This window comes from Dendrobium catenatum, unplaced genomic scaffold (assembly GCF_001605985.2).
Source record: "Dendrobium catenatum unplaced genomic scaffold, ASM160598v2 original_scaffold_27042, whole genome shotgun sequence".
NCBI lineage: Eukaryota > Viridiplantae > Streptophyta > Magnoliopsida > Asparagales > Orchidaceae > Dendrobium > Dendrobium catenatum.
This window is the reverse complement of record NW_021345501.1, coordinates 751,971-767,941: the sequence shown is the minus strand read 5'-3', so window position 1 is coordinate 767,941 and position 15,971 is coordinate 751,971. Positions and strand designations below refer to the sequence as shown.

At 33.2% G+C, this 15,971-nt stretch overlaps 1 protein-coding gene across 2 annotated transcripts; it reads right to left on the bottom strand.

Annotated features, from left to right (window-relative positions):
- Positions 1-2,346: 2,346 nt before the first annotated feature.
- Positions 2,347-7,335, bottom strand: LOC110112845. Of its 2 annotated transcripts, XM_028691620.1 has the most exons (4): positions 7,015-7,335; positions 5,076-5,203; positions 3,735-4,193; positions 2,347-3,242 (listed from the first exon to the last, which is right to left on the bottom strand). In XM_028691620.1, the coding sequence occupies exons 2-4, from the start codon at positions 5,112-5,114 to the stop codon at positions 2,562-2,564; spliced, it is 1,179 nt and encodes a 392-aa protein (XP_028547453.1). In that variant the 5' UTR covers positions 5,115-5,203; positions 7,015-7,335; the 3' UTR covers positions 2,347-2,561. The 2 variants fall into 2 exon arrangements, with proteins under 2 accessions (XP_028547453.1, XP_020700851.1); XM_020845192.2 differs by lacking the exon at positions 5,076-5,203 and having other exon boundaries at positions 7,015-7,332.
- Positions 7,336-15,971: the final 8,636 nt, after the last annotated feature.

Sequence of the window (15,971 nt, the reverse complement as noted above, 5' to 3'; positions counted from 1 at the left end):
TGAAGATGCATCTATATTTTGAAATGTTTGCGGATAAAGGCGGGGCCAACTGCCATGTCGACCTCTGGTTCACCGTAAAGCGAAGGGCGTTCATTACCAAGATAAGGCGGGGAAGAACACTAGTGAAACGTTAGAGACCACTTGGATAATGAGAAGATGGCATTTACCATTATATATTTTTTTAATTTTATTTAATTAGAATATTCTCATTAGAATTAATCATGAATTTTAAAATTATTTAATTTATTTTTAAATAAATTAATTTACAAATAATTAATATTTTTTATTCTTTTTATGTAAAACAAAATATTTAATATAAAATTTAGATTAGAATATCCTAATCTAATTTTTTTAAATATATTTATTTATATTTCATTTTATACATTACTATTAACTATACAACATCTTCATAACATCAAAGAGGTCCAACCAGTTACAATCTAATCAATTTATACGTCAAAAAAAATGAGTGATAAGTGTTTACTAAGATAAAATTTTTTGAATTAGGAAAATATAATAAATCATGGGACTAAACATTTCTAGAGGGAGCCACCTTAAGAAGGGGCTAGTAGTATGGCACAAGTACTTATCCCAAGAATCAAATGGAGAGAAACTCCTCAAAAACTAGATGTCCAAATTAGGCGAAATTATTGGGTTCGGACACCGGACGCCATCCGGAGTCAATGAAAATGTGCCACATCACCCTCTACTCGGTATTGAACTCGATACAGAGCAGTACCAAGCTCAGTATTGCTCAATACTGAGCTCAATATACTCGGTATTGTGAAGTACCGAACTCAGTACTTCACAGTACCGTTCGGTAGTGAAGTACTGAACGATAAGCTATGTCCGATGTCCGAACCAAATAATTTCACCCAAATTAGACATGTAATACCTCAAAGTGATATAAGCCTTAACAAGTAGCATGAGAGATTGAGACTTACAACATCGCATATGATGAGTACCCTCCTAACTTTCATGAAAAAATATAAGGAAACATGATATTATTCTTCCACCCATATGAAAGATAAACCCTAAACCATGAGGTATATCAATAAGCCTACTAACTAATCTAAAATCTTATCTAGATCATCATGAATCAGCTATCCATCTATGTGTATTTTTGAAAATAATTTCATTAAGATATGTATGATACCGGGTGTAGTGAAATGCATGTAAGAGGCATAATGCAATTATTTTATTTGATTGTCTATCTTGCTATGAATTCAAACAAGATGTAGACTCATAAAGCTTGCTTATGATATGGATTAATAAGATTTTGTTTGGTACAGTTTTTTATTATTTTCTAAAATAACTTTTAAGTACGATAATTTTTAGTTCAATAATTTTTTACTAAAATTTTGTTTTAAAAAATAGTAAATAGATGCCTCAAACACCGAGTGATAACACAATTTTTTTCTTATTTTAGAAAAACTTTAAGTTGATCCATGTTCGATATAATTCCGGTCCTAATTATCATAAAAAAATCCAAGCATTACAACAATCGATTGAAGAAGAAGGGGAAAAAGTATAATAAAAAAATAACTTTTACATACATAAAAAAATTAGCTTGACCAGGCTCAAATCTCGAGGCAAAATCAAGTTGAAAGCTTCTGAAATTAAATCTGCGACCATCCGAACTCCGATTTCAGAAAACTTACAGTTGAATTGAACGCTCGAAAATACAAACCCAACGCAATCAAATTCGACTCAATCCGAGTCCATATGGGTCCAAATCGAAGAGGAAAGTTCAAACCATAAATTGGATGACCAAACACTTTCCAAACGTGACATGCTTAATTATATTCAGCAAGGATATGGACAATAGACTAATTAGAAGATACTTATATGACAAATTTTACAAATGGTACTCTACATAAAAACATGTCATCAATGACACATAGCCTGTACTCTACAAATAAACATGTCTTCAAGCTCAACAATCCAACATGGGCTATGGTTAACATTCAATAAATATTCATCCATTCATTGTATCAGCTAAGGCTTCGTTTGGGACAGTTTTTTTATTACTTTCTAAAACAACTTTTCAGTACAAAAATTTCTAATTCAAAAAAATTTTATACTAAAAACTATTTTAGATAGCAGCAAAAAACTGTCCCAAACAAAACTTAATACTATGCATATAATAAATGCCATGCATATTATGTGTAAGGTAAAAAAGATATGTACATCCTTCAATTGTTTGTGTGTGATAATGTACACAATAAATATATTTGTTTGCATGAACTATGAGGAACGAAACATAAATGTAGAGGTTGAATTTGAGTTGAAAGATTCAGACCTACAATTGATCATGATTAATTTTGAAATGAGCATAAAGTATAGTTGATCGAATAAAATTTATATTGCACTTATCTTAAAATAAATCTAATAACAAAATTTGAATCAAGATATCCCAACTTGGATCTCTTCCCCTATAAATATACCTATGATAAAGAGGTATGCATGTGTGAGTATAGAATGCATCTAATACAAACTACAATGTATAAATATATACAATAAATTAAAGCTCAAACTAGAAAAGATAAAGATTCAGAGAATTACATGAACCAGCTTGACCTTAGTAATAGTGCAGGAGTTCTGGATTCTCCATTAACAGTATATAAAATGCCTGGCTGCAGTACAGCTTTCTTGCCCAAACTGAAATTTAGAAAGCCTTCCAGCCAAAACTGATTGAAATTTCCTTCAATTTGTCCACCCAACTTAAAACCCCACCCTAGTTCATCGCGAGGAGCATCATATAAAGAAATACCCCATTTTAACAAACCGGGATTTGATTTCCACATCTCAACCCAACAATCAAGATTATTAGTCTCATTAAACTGTGATTCTAACATCAATGCAATCGATGATGATGCAAGAAATTCTGCCTTACTTGGAGTGGCTGAAGAAGATCCTTCAAGGCTTGCATTTACTGTACTCTTGTTCAAGTTGCCCCTCGGTAAGGCCATTGGACCGAGTTTCAAAAGCTGAGATGACTTGGAAGTTCGCCAAATTCCAGACATTGTGAGCCTTGCTTCTTCAGAGGGTTTACAAGAAACCTGCCCAAAGATAGTTTGTCTGATGTTTCCGACAAAATTAGTGTCTTCAACAAGCCCAGAAACTAACCCAGCTAAACTAGCAGAAAGATTAGGTCCCTTAACAATGAAACCAAGCCCACAACCTTCAGATTGTTGGAACAGTGGGGGAGAAAATGAAGGGGCTGCACTTTCATATCTTCCCTGTCAAAAGCTATAGCCTTTGTAAAATTAGTTCGAACTACATTTTAATGAAATAATTAAAAAAAAAATGAAATAATTAAAACAACACAGAATCTGAAAGTTAAGGGTCTGTTTGGTAGCAGAATTTAGGACGGATTTGAACGAAATCCAGCCAAACGGTCTAAAATGCAAAACCAAATCTCATGGCAAATGACAGCCGCCATATACGGAAAATCCTGCCTTTTCATACTAAACCCCGGATTTCCGAAATCGTGTTTTTTGTCGGATTTACGAAATCCATTGGCTCGAGAGGAAGAGTCCGCCCGTTAAATCCGTTTTATAGTCAAACAGTCGCATTGGATTTAATAGGATTATCATGAATGTTGTCAAACAGTTTTCAGGATTTAGTCCCCTCGGGATTTCCGAAATCCAGATTTAGAGGATTTATGAAATCCTTCTTAAATTAAATCGTGGGTGCTACCAAACAGCCCCGGAAAACTGGGGAGAAGTTACCTGTTGAAAGCTTGTTCCAAATTCAGTGCATTGAGCTCCAAAGGGAGCAAACACAGCAGATAGGGAGTTACAAATGTTAGCCAAATAAACCAACTTTGATAGAACCAGCGGGCACCCATTCACGTTACTGTGGTTAACCAGACTGCAGTGACTAGTAAAAAACTCTGCTATAAGTAGATCTCTCTGCCTGATAGAAGTCTCAAAAATAAACCTCAGATCGATGCCTCTTCTTGCTCCTAATCTATCAAGGTTATCGGAACCCTGCTGATAATCATTCTCTATGAACATCAAAGCTCCATCTGCATTTATAATTCCTTTCATATGGGTACGAGCTTCTTGGAATGGGCCTCCTTTGCCAGATTGATAGAAGGAAAGCATGCGTTCTACTTTATCTTGTCTTTCCCTCAGCTTCATCAGATCAGAAAATGCCTCTCGTTGTAAACGTTTAAGTGTTTCAATCTAACAAACATGTAAATTTGAACATAAGAAATATAACAACCTTGCCGGGCAATAGAATAGATGTAAGAAAATATTAAGGCTTCATTTGGGACGGATTTCTTTCCGCTTCTTAAAGAAGCTTCCTAGTACAAAAATTAATTAAATTTTTTTACTAGGAAGATGCTTTAAGAAGCGTAAAGAAAGCTATCCCAAATGAAGCCTAAGTTAAGAGTTAAGCAACGAAGGTGCTGAACTAGGTTGATTTTGATGAGCACGGCATTTAATGTGTATTGCTATAACTAACATCCGAAAGTATATGTCAAGAAGAAAATAAACTCAATAGGAAGATCTTAAGAGTAATCTTGATTCTTGATCATATTCACGATGAGAATAAGTTAAAATTAATGAAGCACCTAAGATATTTCACAAGGCTTAATTCTTTTATATTAAGTCGTAATTTATTTATTGGACTAATCATTTATTTTGAGTATGCAAAGACAAATTTCTCAATATGTAATCTAAAGCTTATGGTAATCAATAAAATAATGCCTTATGAAGGATATATTTTGCACACAACAAGATAAAAAGATTAAAATGAAACCCATTAAGCCTGAAAATAAAAAACAAATAGTCAATTTTATCATTTAGGCATGATAGTGTATTTATGTGAGTACATTAGCATTCCCAAGCATTCTTATTTTTGAGTTAAATTGAGGTAAAACTACTTTAAATTTGGTTTTATATTTTTTTTTTAGAATTATTCCGAAGTCATTCTTTGGCCAGGCCAAGTTCAACTTGATTGAATGGCTCAAGTTTATTTCAACCTTGACAATTCATATTCAAAAAAAGATGGGTTAACAAGGCATGTCAGCTCGGATGGACTAAATTCAGAAAGGCTCTTACCTTGCTAAGTTGGCCAACTTGACTGGTACACGTATTCATCAAATTCTGAAACGGTTGCTCACCCAATACCTTGCCCTTTAGAACTCAAAAACTTCTTTTTTTCACCAAAGTATATCAACAATTTTTAACTGGCATAGGACATTTGCAGAAGCTCATAAAGCATGCAATGAAAAGAAAATGATGAAATCTTAATGAAAAACCTATTGCATGCCTCGGGATATTATTCCATATTTTCAAATAAACTCCCAGCATTTCCAACCACTTTGGCTGGCAAAGCATCTCTCATATCTCTATAAATATTAACCAAATGCAAGACTTGAGGGTACTATTTTATTTCCTAAATTTCAAAAATATCATTTCCAATGCGAAGAATATCATGAATGAACACAATAATGATCATAGTAATAAAAAATGAAAGGCGGATGGAGATGAGAGTTATCAACTGAACTACTTTGAAGACCAACATTAAAACAAACTTTGCCTGAGTTTATTAAATTAGGCACAAGGACTTAAGATCTGTTTGGGACAACTACAGTTGTCGGTAAAGCAGTTTCTAGAGAAAGTTGTTGGTAAAGTTGTCGATGAAATTGTTGTAGAGAAAACTGTTTTATGAAGTTGTTGTACATAAAGAAGTAAATCTTTTTTGGAAAATACTGTTGTGATAGATATGTGATACTTAAATACATCACGCATGTATACCATCAATTCATCTAATAACATTGAATGATAATTTTTAACATCATACCCACTAAAATTATATATCATAACCGTAATTTTTGTTCTATTAATTCAAAAACATCCATCTTCAAATATTTTTCTCCATCATTCTAATTTTCACTTATTTTAGTTGATGTCTCACTAGTCACTAATTATAACTAGATAATTAGCTCAAAAACATACAACAAGACACCTCGTTTTGAATATCAATTATAAGAATCTCCATAGCTATTCAAAAAATATATGGACTCAATATTATTTTTTACTATAAACATGCAGTAATTAAAAACTCTTGGCTAGTTGCCTAATTATTCTAGCTAGTGTTCCATCATACATATTTTTAATAACATTAGCATACCCTTAACACAAACATTTTGCCTTGACGCGCACCAAATTAATTCCCAAAATAGTCAATCATATGTTTTCTCAAATTCAATAAAAACCACATGAAGATCCTTGCTTTTCTTTATATACTTCTCAATTAATTTCCCCAACACATATAATGCTTCCATAATATATCTTCCTAGCATGAAAACAAATTAGTTATCTGAAGTTAAAGTAATTTTTAAGCCTATGTCCTTTACTTTCTCTAATAACTTCATTGCATCACCCATAATTCTGATTCCTATATAATTAGCAATAGCATAATCTTGAACATCAAATTTGTTCTTGAATACTAATGCCAAAATGTTTCTTCTTCAATCATTTGACATTCTCTTAATCTTCAATATTCGATTGAAAATATGTGTTAAAAAAATCCCCAAAACTTCAATCCTCTAAGCTTGTGCCATAGATAACGTCTGCCTAAATATGGCTTTGAGTCAATGGGGGGTTGCCAGACTCAGAGTTGAATTCTTGGGAAAAGGGAGATAAAGAAAAAATAGGACTTGAAACTTTTCCAACGTAGGCTAATCAAAAGAAATCATTTAGGGTTTGGTAGGAGGTAACAAAAATCTTCCTTTAATACAAAATAAATTCATTTCTGATCTTCTTGGTGAAGTTTATCAATTAAGACATTTCTCATGTGCACCAATGCAAAAACATATTAGGTAATAATACTTCCATAACTATAAAAAAATATGCCCTCATCGATGGTAATAAATTATGTCCAAAATTTTCCAGGACAAATAAAACCATATAACATTGACAGTTCCAACATAACGACCTCTAGTTCCAAACGTTAGCGGTAAAAGCAACGTAGGCTTGAGAGGGAAAAGTGTACCGGGCCTTGGCTTGCTCGCTTGAGGCAACTCTGCAACACTCCCTTCACGAACCTCTCCGTCGATCTGCCAAACTCTTTGAATCGACCAACGACAAAGGTCACGGGCTCCATCGGAGATTAATCCAAAGAAAATATAAAATAAAATTTGAAAATAATTAGTTGATGTTGGATATGTGAGTATAATTGAGGATGAACGGCAATGGCTTAGAGCTAGGGTTTCGTCTGACTCCCGCGGGAACGTCAGTTTGGCTTTCTGGTTTCATCTGTGTTGGCCGTGCCCACGCTTTTCCTAAGAACCGTCCCTAATGTTAGTGTGCAGTAGGACCGTAAAAATCAGGTCACATGTCCGGTTCAAATTCGGTCGAACCTAATATTTATCTGTTAAAATTTGGTATGATTCAAATCCGATTCATTTTTTTTGCAAATGGGTCACAAAATTTAATCCGAACCCGACCCGACACGATAGTTGGAACTGTGCAAGTGCAAGCGTCATCGTTGCTTCCAATTTGGGCCTAACATCAAAGTTTATGGGTCGACCTTCATGGTGATCTCCCCCACTGTCGTTATTATTGCTTCCGATCTAACTACAAAACGGCGGCAAGAAGAGCTCCTTGTTGTATTCGTCATTGCTTCCAATCCGGAAGGAACGTCGTCGAGTGCAGGTGAAGTGACGAACTGCTGAACTGGCAGAGCAGCAAATGCGGCAAGCTCCTTGCCGTTGTTGCTTAAGATCTAACTGCAAAGAAACGCGGACGTGATCGACCGACATTGACGCGACGACATATTACCACGACTTCCAAGTGAGTGATGTGATGACACTGACGAGTGACGAAACAGGTCACTCAGGAATACAATCCAAGTTAGTTTCGGGTTTTCGGGTCAGCCTGAACCCAACCCGATTTTACAAACAGGTTAGAATCCTGAACTCAAACTCGACCCATTTCTCAAATAGGTCAAATGGGTTGACCCTAACCCGGATTTTCCGGTTCGGGTCGGATTTTTGGGTTGTGTCAAATATTGACACCCCTAGTGTGGAGACAATGTATAGTACACTCACATATTGTTATGGTTCTTCCAATATGGATGCCTCACATAATAATTTCTTGCTTTTCCTATCTGATTGAAGACTTCTTTTAGCTTTTTTTACGTTACATTGCCGAGTAAAAAAATATTTTTTTCAATAAATAAAAATCTAGAACTTTCTAAATACTTATAAAAAATTTGTTAAAAAGCTTGAGGAACGTACAACCATAAGCATGAATATGATTGAACATAAGCTCATTTGTCCTAAGAGCGAGAGAGCATATGCATCAAAAGTTCGAACATAAGAGTTAGGAAGTGCAATGCACATAAAACTCCATAAAGAGATAGTAAAAAGTCATAGCACATAGCAAGATTCGAATAAATGATTTGCATCCACTTTAAAGACAAGCTAAGGATAAATTTTAAATAACTAAGGGTTATAAGGTAGGACATACAAACTCAAGTGTTATATGGAAGTATTTATGAGAGAAAGAACATAGAACAATAGATATAGAAAGTTAAAATTGAGGTAGAGGAACCCATTTATTAAAAGAGTTTCCTATAGTAAGCTTGTGCATCAATATTTGTAAAAGTGATGATCCTCTAAGTGTGGTCAAATCATCATGACTATTTAAGAAGATGATACCTTAAATATGTAAAAAATATGACATTCATTGTTCAATTAAATAAGCAAGTTGATCAAAGTTTTGAGGAATATCAAAGAGCTAACATTCCGATCTTGAGTAATTAATATAGCCTAAAAAATTAATGTGTTTAAATCCTTAGATATTTATGGTGAATGATACGGGAAACTCATAAATGTTTTGAGGATGTTGATATCGTTGACTAATGACATTAGTGCAAGCACTTGATGTATGTCAGTGGGAGATGTGATGTTGATTGAGAAATTAAGAGAAATTGGGAATCATTGAGATGAATAGCGTGTCTTCGAGAAGAATCATAGACTGTCAACATGGTTCTTTTGAGAGATGTGCGTAATCATATATTCTTTAAGTGCACAACGTCGATGAAGGCGAACACTCATGCAAATGACACTTCCAATTTGTGTACATTTCACAAGGATCATAGACCTGACATTAAGAAATGACGACCTTAAAAGCTTAGTGGATGACTTAATAAATACAAGCAAGTTGAGAGAATTTGTTATGGCAAACATGTGCAATTAAGCAAAAAAGGTGCCCATAGAAGATAAAGGGCATAAGTCAGTTTTTGCGTGCACTATCAACATCACTGGGGTAGTGCCCTACCATTTTTGGAGGAGATGGAGTTAAGGCCTCTCATCAAGCTAGTCGTAAGCATCCCCATTTGAGGCAGGTCAACTTGGCAATAATGCCTTGAGTGCCCGCAACCAAGGTCATTATGATTACCTTCTCTAAAGTGGATATGAGTAGTCACTGCAATGCTCACTAACTTCCATATTGATAATACTCTAATTGATATAGGGAAATTCATCAACTATATTTTAAATATATATTTTTGATTAGTTGAATATACTTCCTTCCCAACTCTTCCTCACTATAGGCTCACTCTACAATTTTTTAGAAGGGGCGGTGAAATAGGAAAGGATAATCTCCCTACCCATTACTAGGCTAAGTGAAAACACTGGTACATAGTGATGGTTGATGTTAGAGTGATGGATGCAACCACCACCTACAATGTAATATTCGAGTTACTACTCATAAAAAGTTTTAGGTTTGTCGTCTTAACATATTATGTGATGATTAAATTTTCTCTAAAGGTTAGAAGATCATAGTAAAAAGTGCATGATTCAGACATGAGCATGTTACCTAAAGATCGTCATGAAAGTGATGCGGCCAACAAAAAAAGGTGTTACAACTTGAGGTACAAAGAGGAATAGTTGAAGGGGACCTTTGAATAAGTTCATCATTAAACTCAAAACATTGCAAAGCTCATCAAATCTCTAAGGGATAATGTCGATATCTTTACTTTGATTGAGATTGTGATGTCAAGGGTATGCATTAAAGCTGCATATTATGGGCTGAATATGGTGCAACACAAGAAGCACATAAATGACATATAGGGTCCAACTACAAAGGCTCAATCCATAAAATTTGCAAATTATGCATGGAGGACCCACCATTAGAAGGGAAATGAAGACCCTAACCTGGATAATTTTTTGTTAGTTTTCATAATTTGATGTTATTTCAAATATTATGTATATGCTAAACTTTATATATTATATGTGTTGTTTTATTGTATAAAATTTGTATTGTGTATATATTGGAGATCTAGCATGGTTATAGGTTCAACCATCCATACGCAATCACTTCAGTAAGTGAATGTTTTATTCTCTTTTATAATTTGTTTAAGTTTCCAATGAGAAAGCATTCCTTTATACTTTCTTGAACTAAAAAAATATTAATTTTCATAATATCTCCCATAAACTCAAATTCTTATCCGATGTTTAGTGGTCGACTAATCATATGTTGAAGTTAGACCTAATATTTTTCAAGTTGTTATTTGGTGCCCTTAAACATGATAAAAAAATCATCTATTCTTAGCTCATTTCCCTATGAACTCCAAGTAATTTCACTGAAGTTCCTTAACTAATTATTATGTTTATAAATTCATCAAGAATAGGGTTTTCTAGAACCTATCACTTCCAAATTCCTAAATGAAATTATATCTTTGAAAACTTATGAAACTTACCATATCACATCTAGCCACACTCTCCTAACTGATGAAAGTGATTTCATGATTTTTAGATAAGTAATCAAGATGTTATCATCATTTGAAGTCATTCTAATATTGTCTGAATTTTTTATCCCTATTTATTATTTGACCTAGTACCCTCCAAAAGTTCACCCCACCACAAAATTAACACCACTATCATATTCCTAGTACATATGTCGATTTTGAAAGGTTTCTACCAAAATGACCCTCACTAAGTGGCCACTTCATTTGGTCACACCAACTGTCAAGAAGGAGACAAGGTTCATAACTTAAACTTGGCATACCAAATTATGGGTTTCCTCTCCTAAATATTAACTTTCTAGTTTGCTTTGTAATAACCTAAAAGTTTAAATGAATTTATTTGAAAAATATGAAAATATGATTCAACAGGCAGCGCCATGGTGCTGGAGTGATAAGAACAACAACACTTGGGATGCAGCGGTGTTGGGAAAGTCCCACTGAAGTATTGAGCTCTCTGTTCTACAATAACTCTAGGGTGGCATGCAGCACAATGGCATTGGATCATACACACCGCTGTGCTAGGCACTATAAATAATTTTTTTTAATATTTTTTATTTAAATATCTCTGTAATCCGACCAAAATCCCCCACTCTCATTTTGCTTGGTTGGGAAGGAAATAAAGTAGGAGAATATATAGTAGAGAAGGGATGAGAGAGAGAAGAGAGAGGAAGTGCTTTGGGAAATGTTCATCCATCGATTATATTTTGAAAGTTTATGTTTGATGAATTAAATCCCTCCTAAATCGATAAAAAAGTATTTTTCTCCTGATTTAGTAAATTCTCACCAGGTAACTTCATTATATGATATATATGATTTCTTTGAGTATTTTGATTATAGTATTATTAAATTTTACCACCTAATTTGATAGTAATAATTTTTTTTTAATAAATAACTTGTGTATAATTTTTCCTACATTTCATTGATTAATTCCATTTCATGTATGATATTAAAATTAGATAGAAAATGATATGAGTTGTACAACATAAATGCTGCATTACAAGAAAGGATGACTAATTATAAAATAACTCAGGTTGGTTGGAGCAAAAGGGTGGGCCTACATGCTTTTATGGGTTGTGTGGTGTAATCTCAATACAATATATAAGATAGTGAGTTATAAGGGGATAAGATATGCTGACGGATAAAAGTGACAACACTTACAAGATAGACATTTGACATCTAACACTTGATATTAATACAAGATATAGAAAAACACCATGTAACTAGTTGGATGTTCTATCTTGCTATTCATTAGTGTATTCATGTTTGCATGCATTTACATAAGAGTATATGAATTGATTGATAGATATAATTGATATAAAATTGATGGAACATGCATTAAGATTGATATAACATGGCATAACATATGGCATAGACACTGATAGATATTGATAGACATATTGATATAGCATATTAATATGGCATGTTGATAGATAACTATTCATGGCATAATAATTGATAGAAAAATGTGATTGAACCATCAGTGTAAATATAATTGATAAACAATTGAGGCGTGTTTCCTTGTACAATATATGTTATTGATTGATAGTCTTTTTATATGCTTTCTTCTAGATTGATAAACTTCTTTTGCTTATTGAATAATTTAATTTTATTTATCATACTAGTTTCACAATTGATTGATATTAATTTTATGTATTATATATTATTCATACTAATAACTTATTGATTTATTGATTGATGTTGATTAGAACTAGTGCAGACATATTAATTTTTTTATATTGCATTGAATGAAGTAGTAAGTTTTTGTTATTTGCTGTGTTATATGCGTATTATGTGATTTTTATATGATTTCAAGTAAGGATAAGGGGCATGTAGAGGGAGGCTAGTCAACGGGTGATAGTTTAGATTTTATTCTTCATTGTTTGATTTTATACATTGTTTTGTAACCTATTGTTGGCTATTATAAATATTTTTGGAAACTTAATAAATATATACAAATTTAATGAACAATAATGTAATTATATTGTCTACTTACAATGACTTCTATGAGCTCTGATGAATGTATATAATGATATATAATTCTTCATATTTTGATTATGGGCCAACATAGATTTGATGATCAAATTCCTAGCCATGAGTTTTCTGAACATTTTCTTGGCTCCAGACAAATGAAGATGCACCCAACTGAGTACAAAATATAAAGAATGAGATGATAATTATAGTTTTTTTTAGTGACATGTCTAATAAATATGGAGAATATCAAGGGCATATTTGTAGTGTTCCATCGGAGGACTCATAGTGATCCCTTTGATCATGAAGTATTTATCAAGCATTTAGATGCCCTATAGATGTTATAATTGAGTGATATTGGGCTCATTGTATTCGTCTCATCTAGACACTCTATTCAACTATAAGCATGTCATATTCATATATCATTTGGTAGTCAAATTAATTATCTAAATCTTCCAAATAGACTTTAGACCTTTGGTTTTGACTCATTTTGGCTCATGTTGGATCAAATTTGATTTCGATGGGTTCGTCTCCTTGAAATGTCCAATTTGACTATAAGCTTGTTGGAATTGGAGATCAGATGGTCCCAGACTCCCAGTTTTAACTTTTGAAGCATTAATCTCATATTTACATCGAGATTCATGCGGATCAAGGTGGATTTTTAGTGACATATCAATGATATATGGTTCAATGTACACATTTCGACCTAATTCACATGCTTGTACAAGTATGTACTTGTCCAATCATGTATTATTTTCATTTTTTTTATAGATTGTGCATTTAAAGAAGCCATAATTTTAACCCTATAAATGATGGGCAAAAAGACATATTTGAGAACTCATGCCTTCTTCATTATTCACGAGGATTATCCAATTTCGTAGCCACTCTCCCTTCTCACTATTTCATGCTCATATTCTCTAGCTCAACTTAGCCATACTTATTAGTAGGGTCATTTGTCGTCCCAAACAAATTTAAATTCAACAAAAGTTAAGTCCTAAAACTAAAGAATTAATTCCATATATGCCACATTATCGCTATTTTTTTACTTAATACCCAAATAAGCGCAAATACATAAAAAATTATACAATACAAATTATATTCATTTATTCTCTTTCATCAAGCCTCGTTCTAGGGAACCTTTATTTGGTCCGGTGAACGTACGTAGAGCTACGTTCGGCTGGCACTAAGATCGCAGGCACAAAACGAGAAATACCGAGCAAATACCCAGCAATACCAACAATAAACCGAGCAAATACCGAGCAATACCAACAATAACGAGAAATATCATTATGTGAAGATAAAATACCGAGCAATACCGAGTAATCTCAAAAAATACTGAGTTTTTTCTAGAAAAACTCGGTATTTTTTGGGATTACTCGGTATTGCTCGGTATAACTCAGTATTGATCTTCACAGAGCGGTATTCCTTGTTATTACCAAGCAATATCTAGCAATACCAACCAAATATCGAGCAAAAACCGAGTAGCAATCCTCTGACCAAACGTAGAGCTACGTCCGATCAGAGGACGTAATAAAAGTTCCGTTCTAGGAGACTCACATTAATGACCGAATTCAGTTAATTGAATTCATATTCAAAATAGAATCCGTTCAAAAGTAAAAATAAAAAATAAAAATTCAGTTCAAAATCATTCACATTCATCTCAAGCTAAATCAAACATAATTTGTATATTGCTTTGAATTAATTTTAATTCCGAAAAAAAAAAAAATTTTGGCTCAACATATATTACTTAAAAAAATATTTTGATAATCAGTTATTTTATTCATTTTGCATAGCCCAGCAAGCTTTCATGTTCTCCTGTTCAGATGAAGGGATTCAAATATGCAGCTCGTCGTTTAATATAATATAATATATATAATACAGCTATCCCGACAACGGATCCAGCCCTAAATTTTTCAAATAATGAAAAAAAACAACGGATCCACGCTCCACGATCCGTCTTCTAGCGGGCGTGGCAGGAGAATCCGAAGTTTTCTCGCACGTGCTTTCTCAACAAAGCGATGAAGTCAGAAAATTGTTTAAGATTATTGTAATATAGTTTTTTTTAATATAATATTAATTTTAAGATATATTTAATAAATTTTAGATTCATTCTCATACAATTAATATTAGAATATTTAAATATTATTATTTTTCAATTTTCTTTTATTCAAATTTGAGCTAATATAATCATATATATATATACCTCTAAGAAATGTACTTTGATCTAATTCATTGTCAACTTATGTTAACTTTTAGAATAATTTTACATATAATTATGCCTATAATAATTATATATTAATGCCGTAATATATAATTAATATATATTTTATTGGTGCCGGAACATTTAAGACCAATTTTAGTGTTGTTGGGTTCGTCTCAATTAAAACATTTATTTTGACCATAATTTGTGAAATTGAAGTTTGGATGGTCACAATTTAATTTTGGAATTTTATAGTTCCAAATATGCCTCAAGATTCGTGCTGATGCAGGATATTTTTTGTGAACTATCATTTTCCCTCTATTTTGAAAATTTAAAGCGTAACAATAGTCCAAAAATTTTTGTGTTGGAGCTTTCAAATTTTGAGATGTATAATTAATATAATTTTTTCAAAACTGAAAAATAATAACAAAAACTGTCCCAAAAAACTTATGTTTATTCATGTTGTTACAACACAAGAGACACAATCTTATTAGAATATTTTGATCAAAAGAATTTTTAATAATAAATTTATTTCTCTTAATATGCCTTTAAAATGCGTGCATAGTATATAATTACTTTTGTAATTTATTTAAAATAAATAAAATTTCCAATATATCTAACTAATTTTTATTATAGTCTTGATACGAAAATTTTCAATAATAAGTTATATAACATTAAAAAAATAAATTTGGCAAAGGTGACAAGCTTACACTAGGGGTGTCAATTCGGGTTGACAGGGTCGGGTTCGGATCGATACGCTTGCCCGTGTATAAACGGGTCCAACTCGAACCCGCCATTTAGCTAAGGTGGGTCAGGAAATTAACCCGGACCCGACCCGCACGTGTTCCCGGGTTGACTCGACCCGAACCCTCCCGCGGACCCATTTGATTCAAAACGGGCGAGACGAAGGCGGTGGTCGGAGTCGCTGGCTTTTGAACGGAGGTTCGCGGTCGCCGGTCGTGCCGGACGTCACCGAAGCCAGCCAGCCAGGAAAAATGCCAGCGGCAGCGCGAGCCGGGCTCGAGGGCTG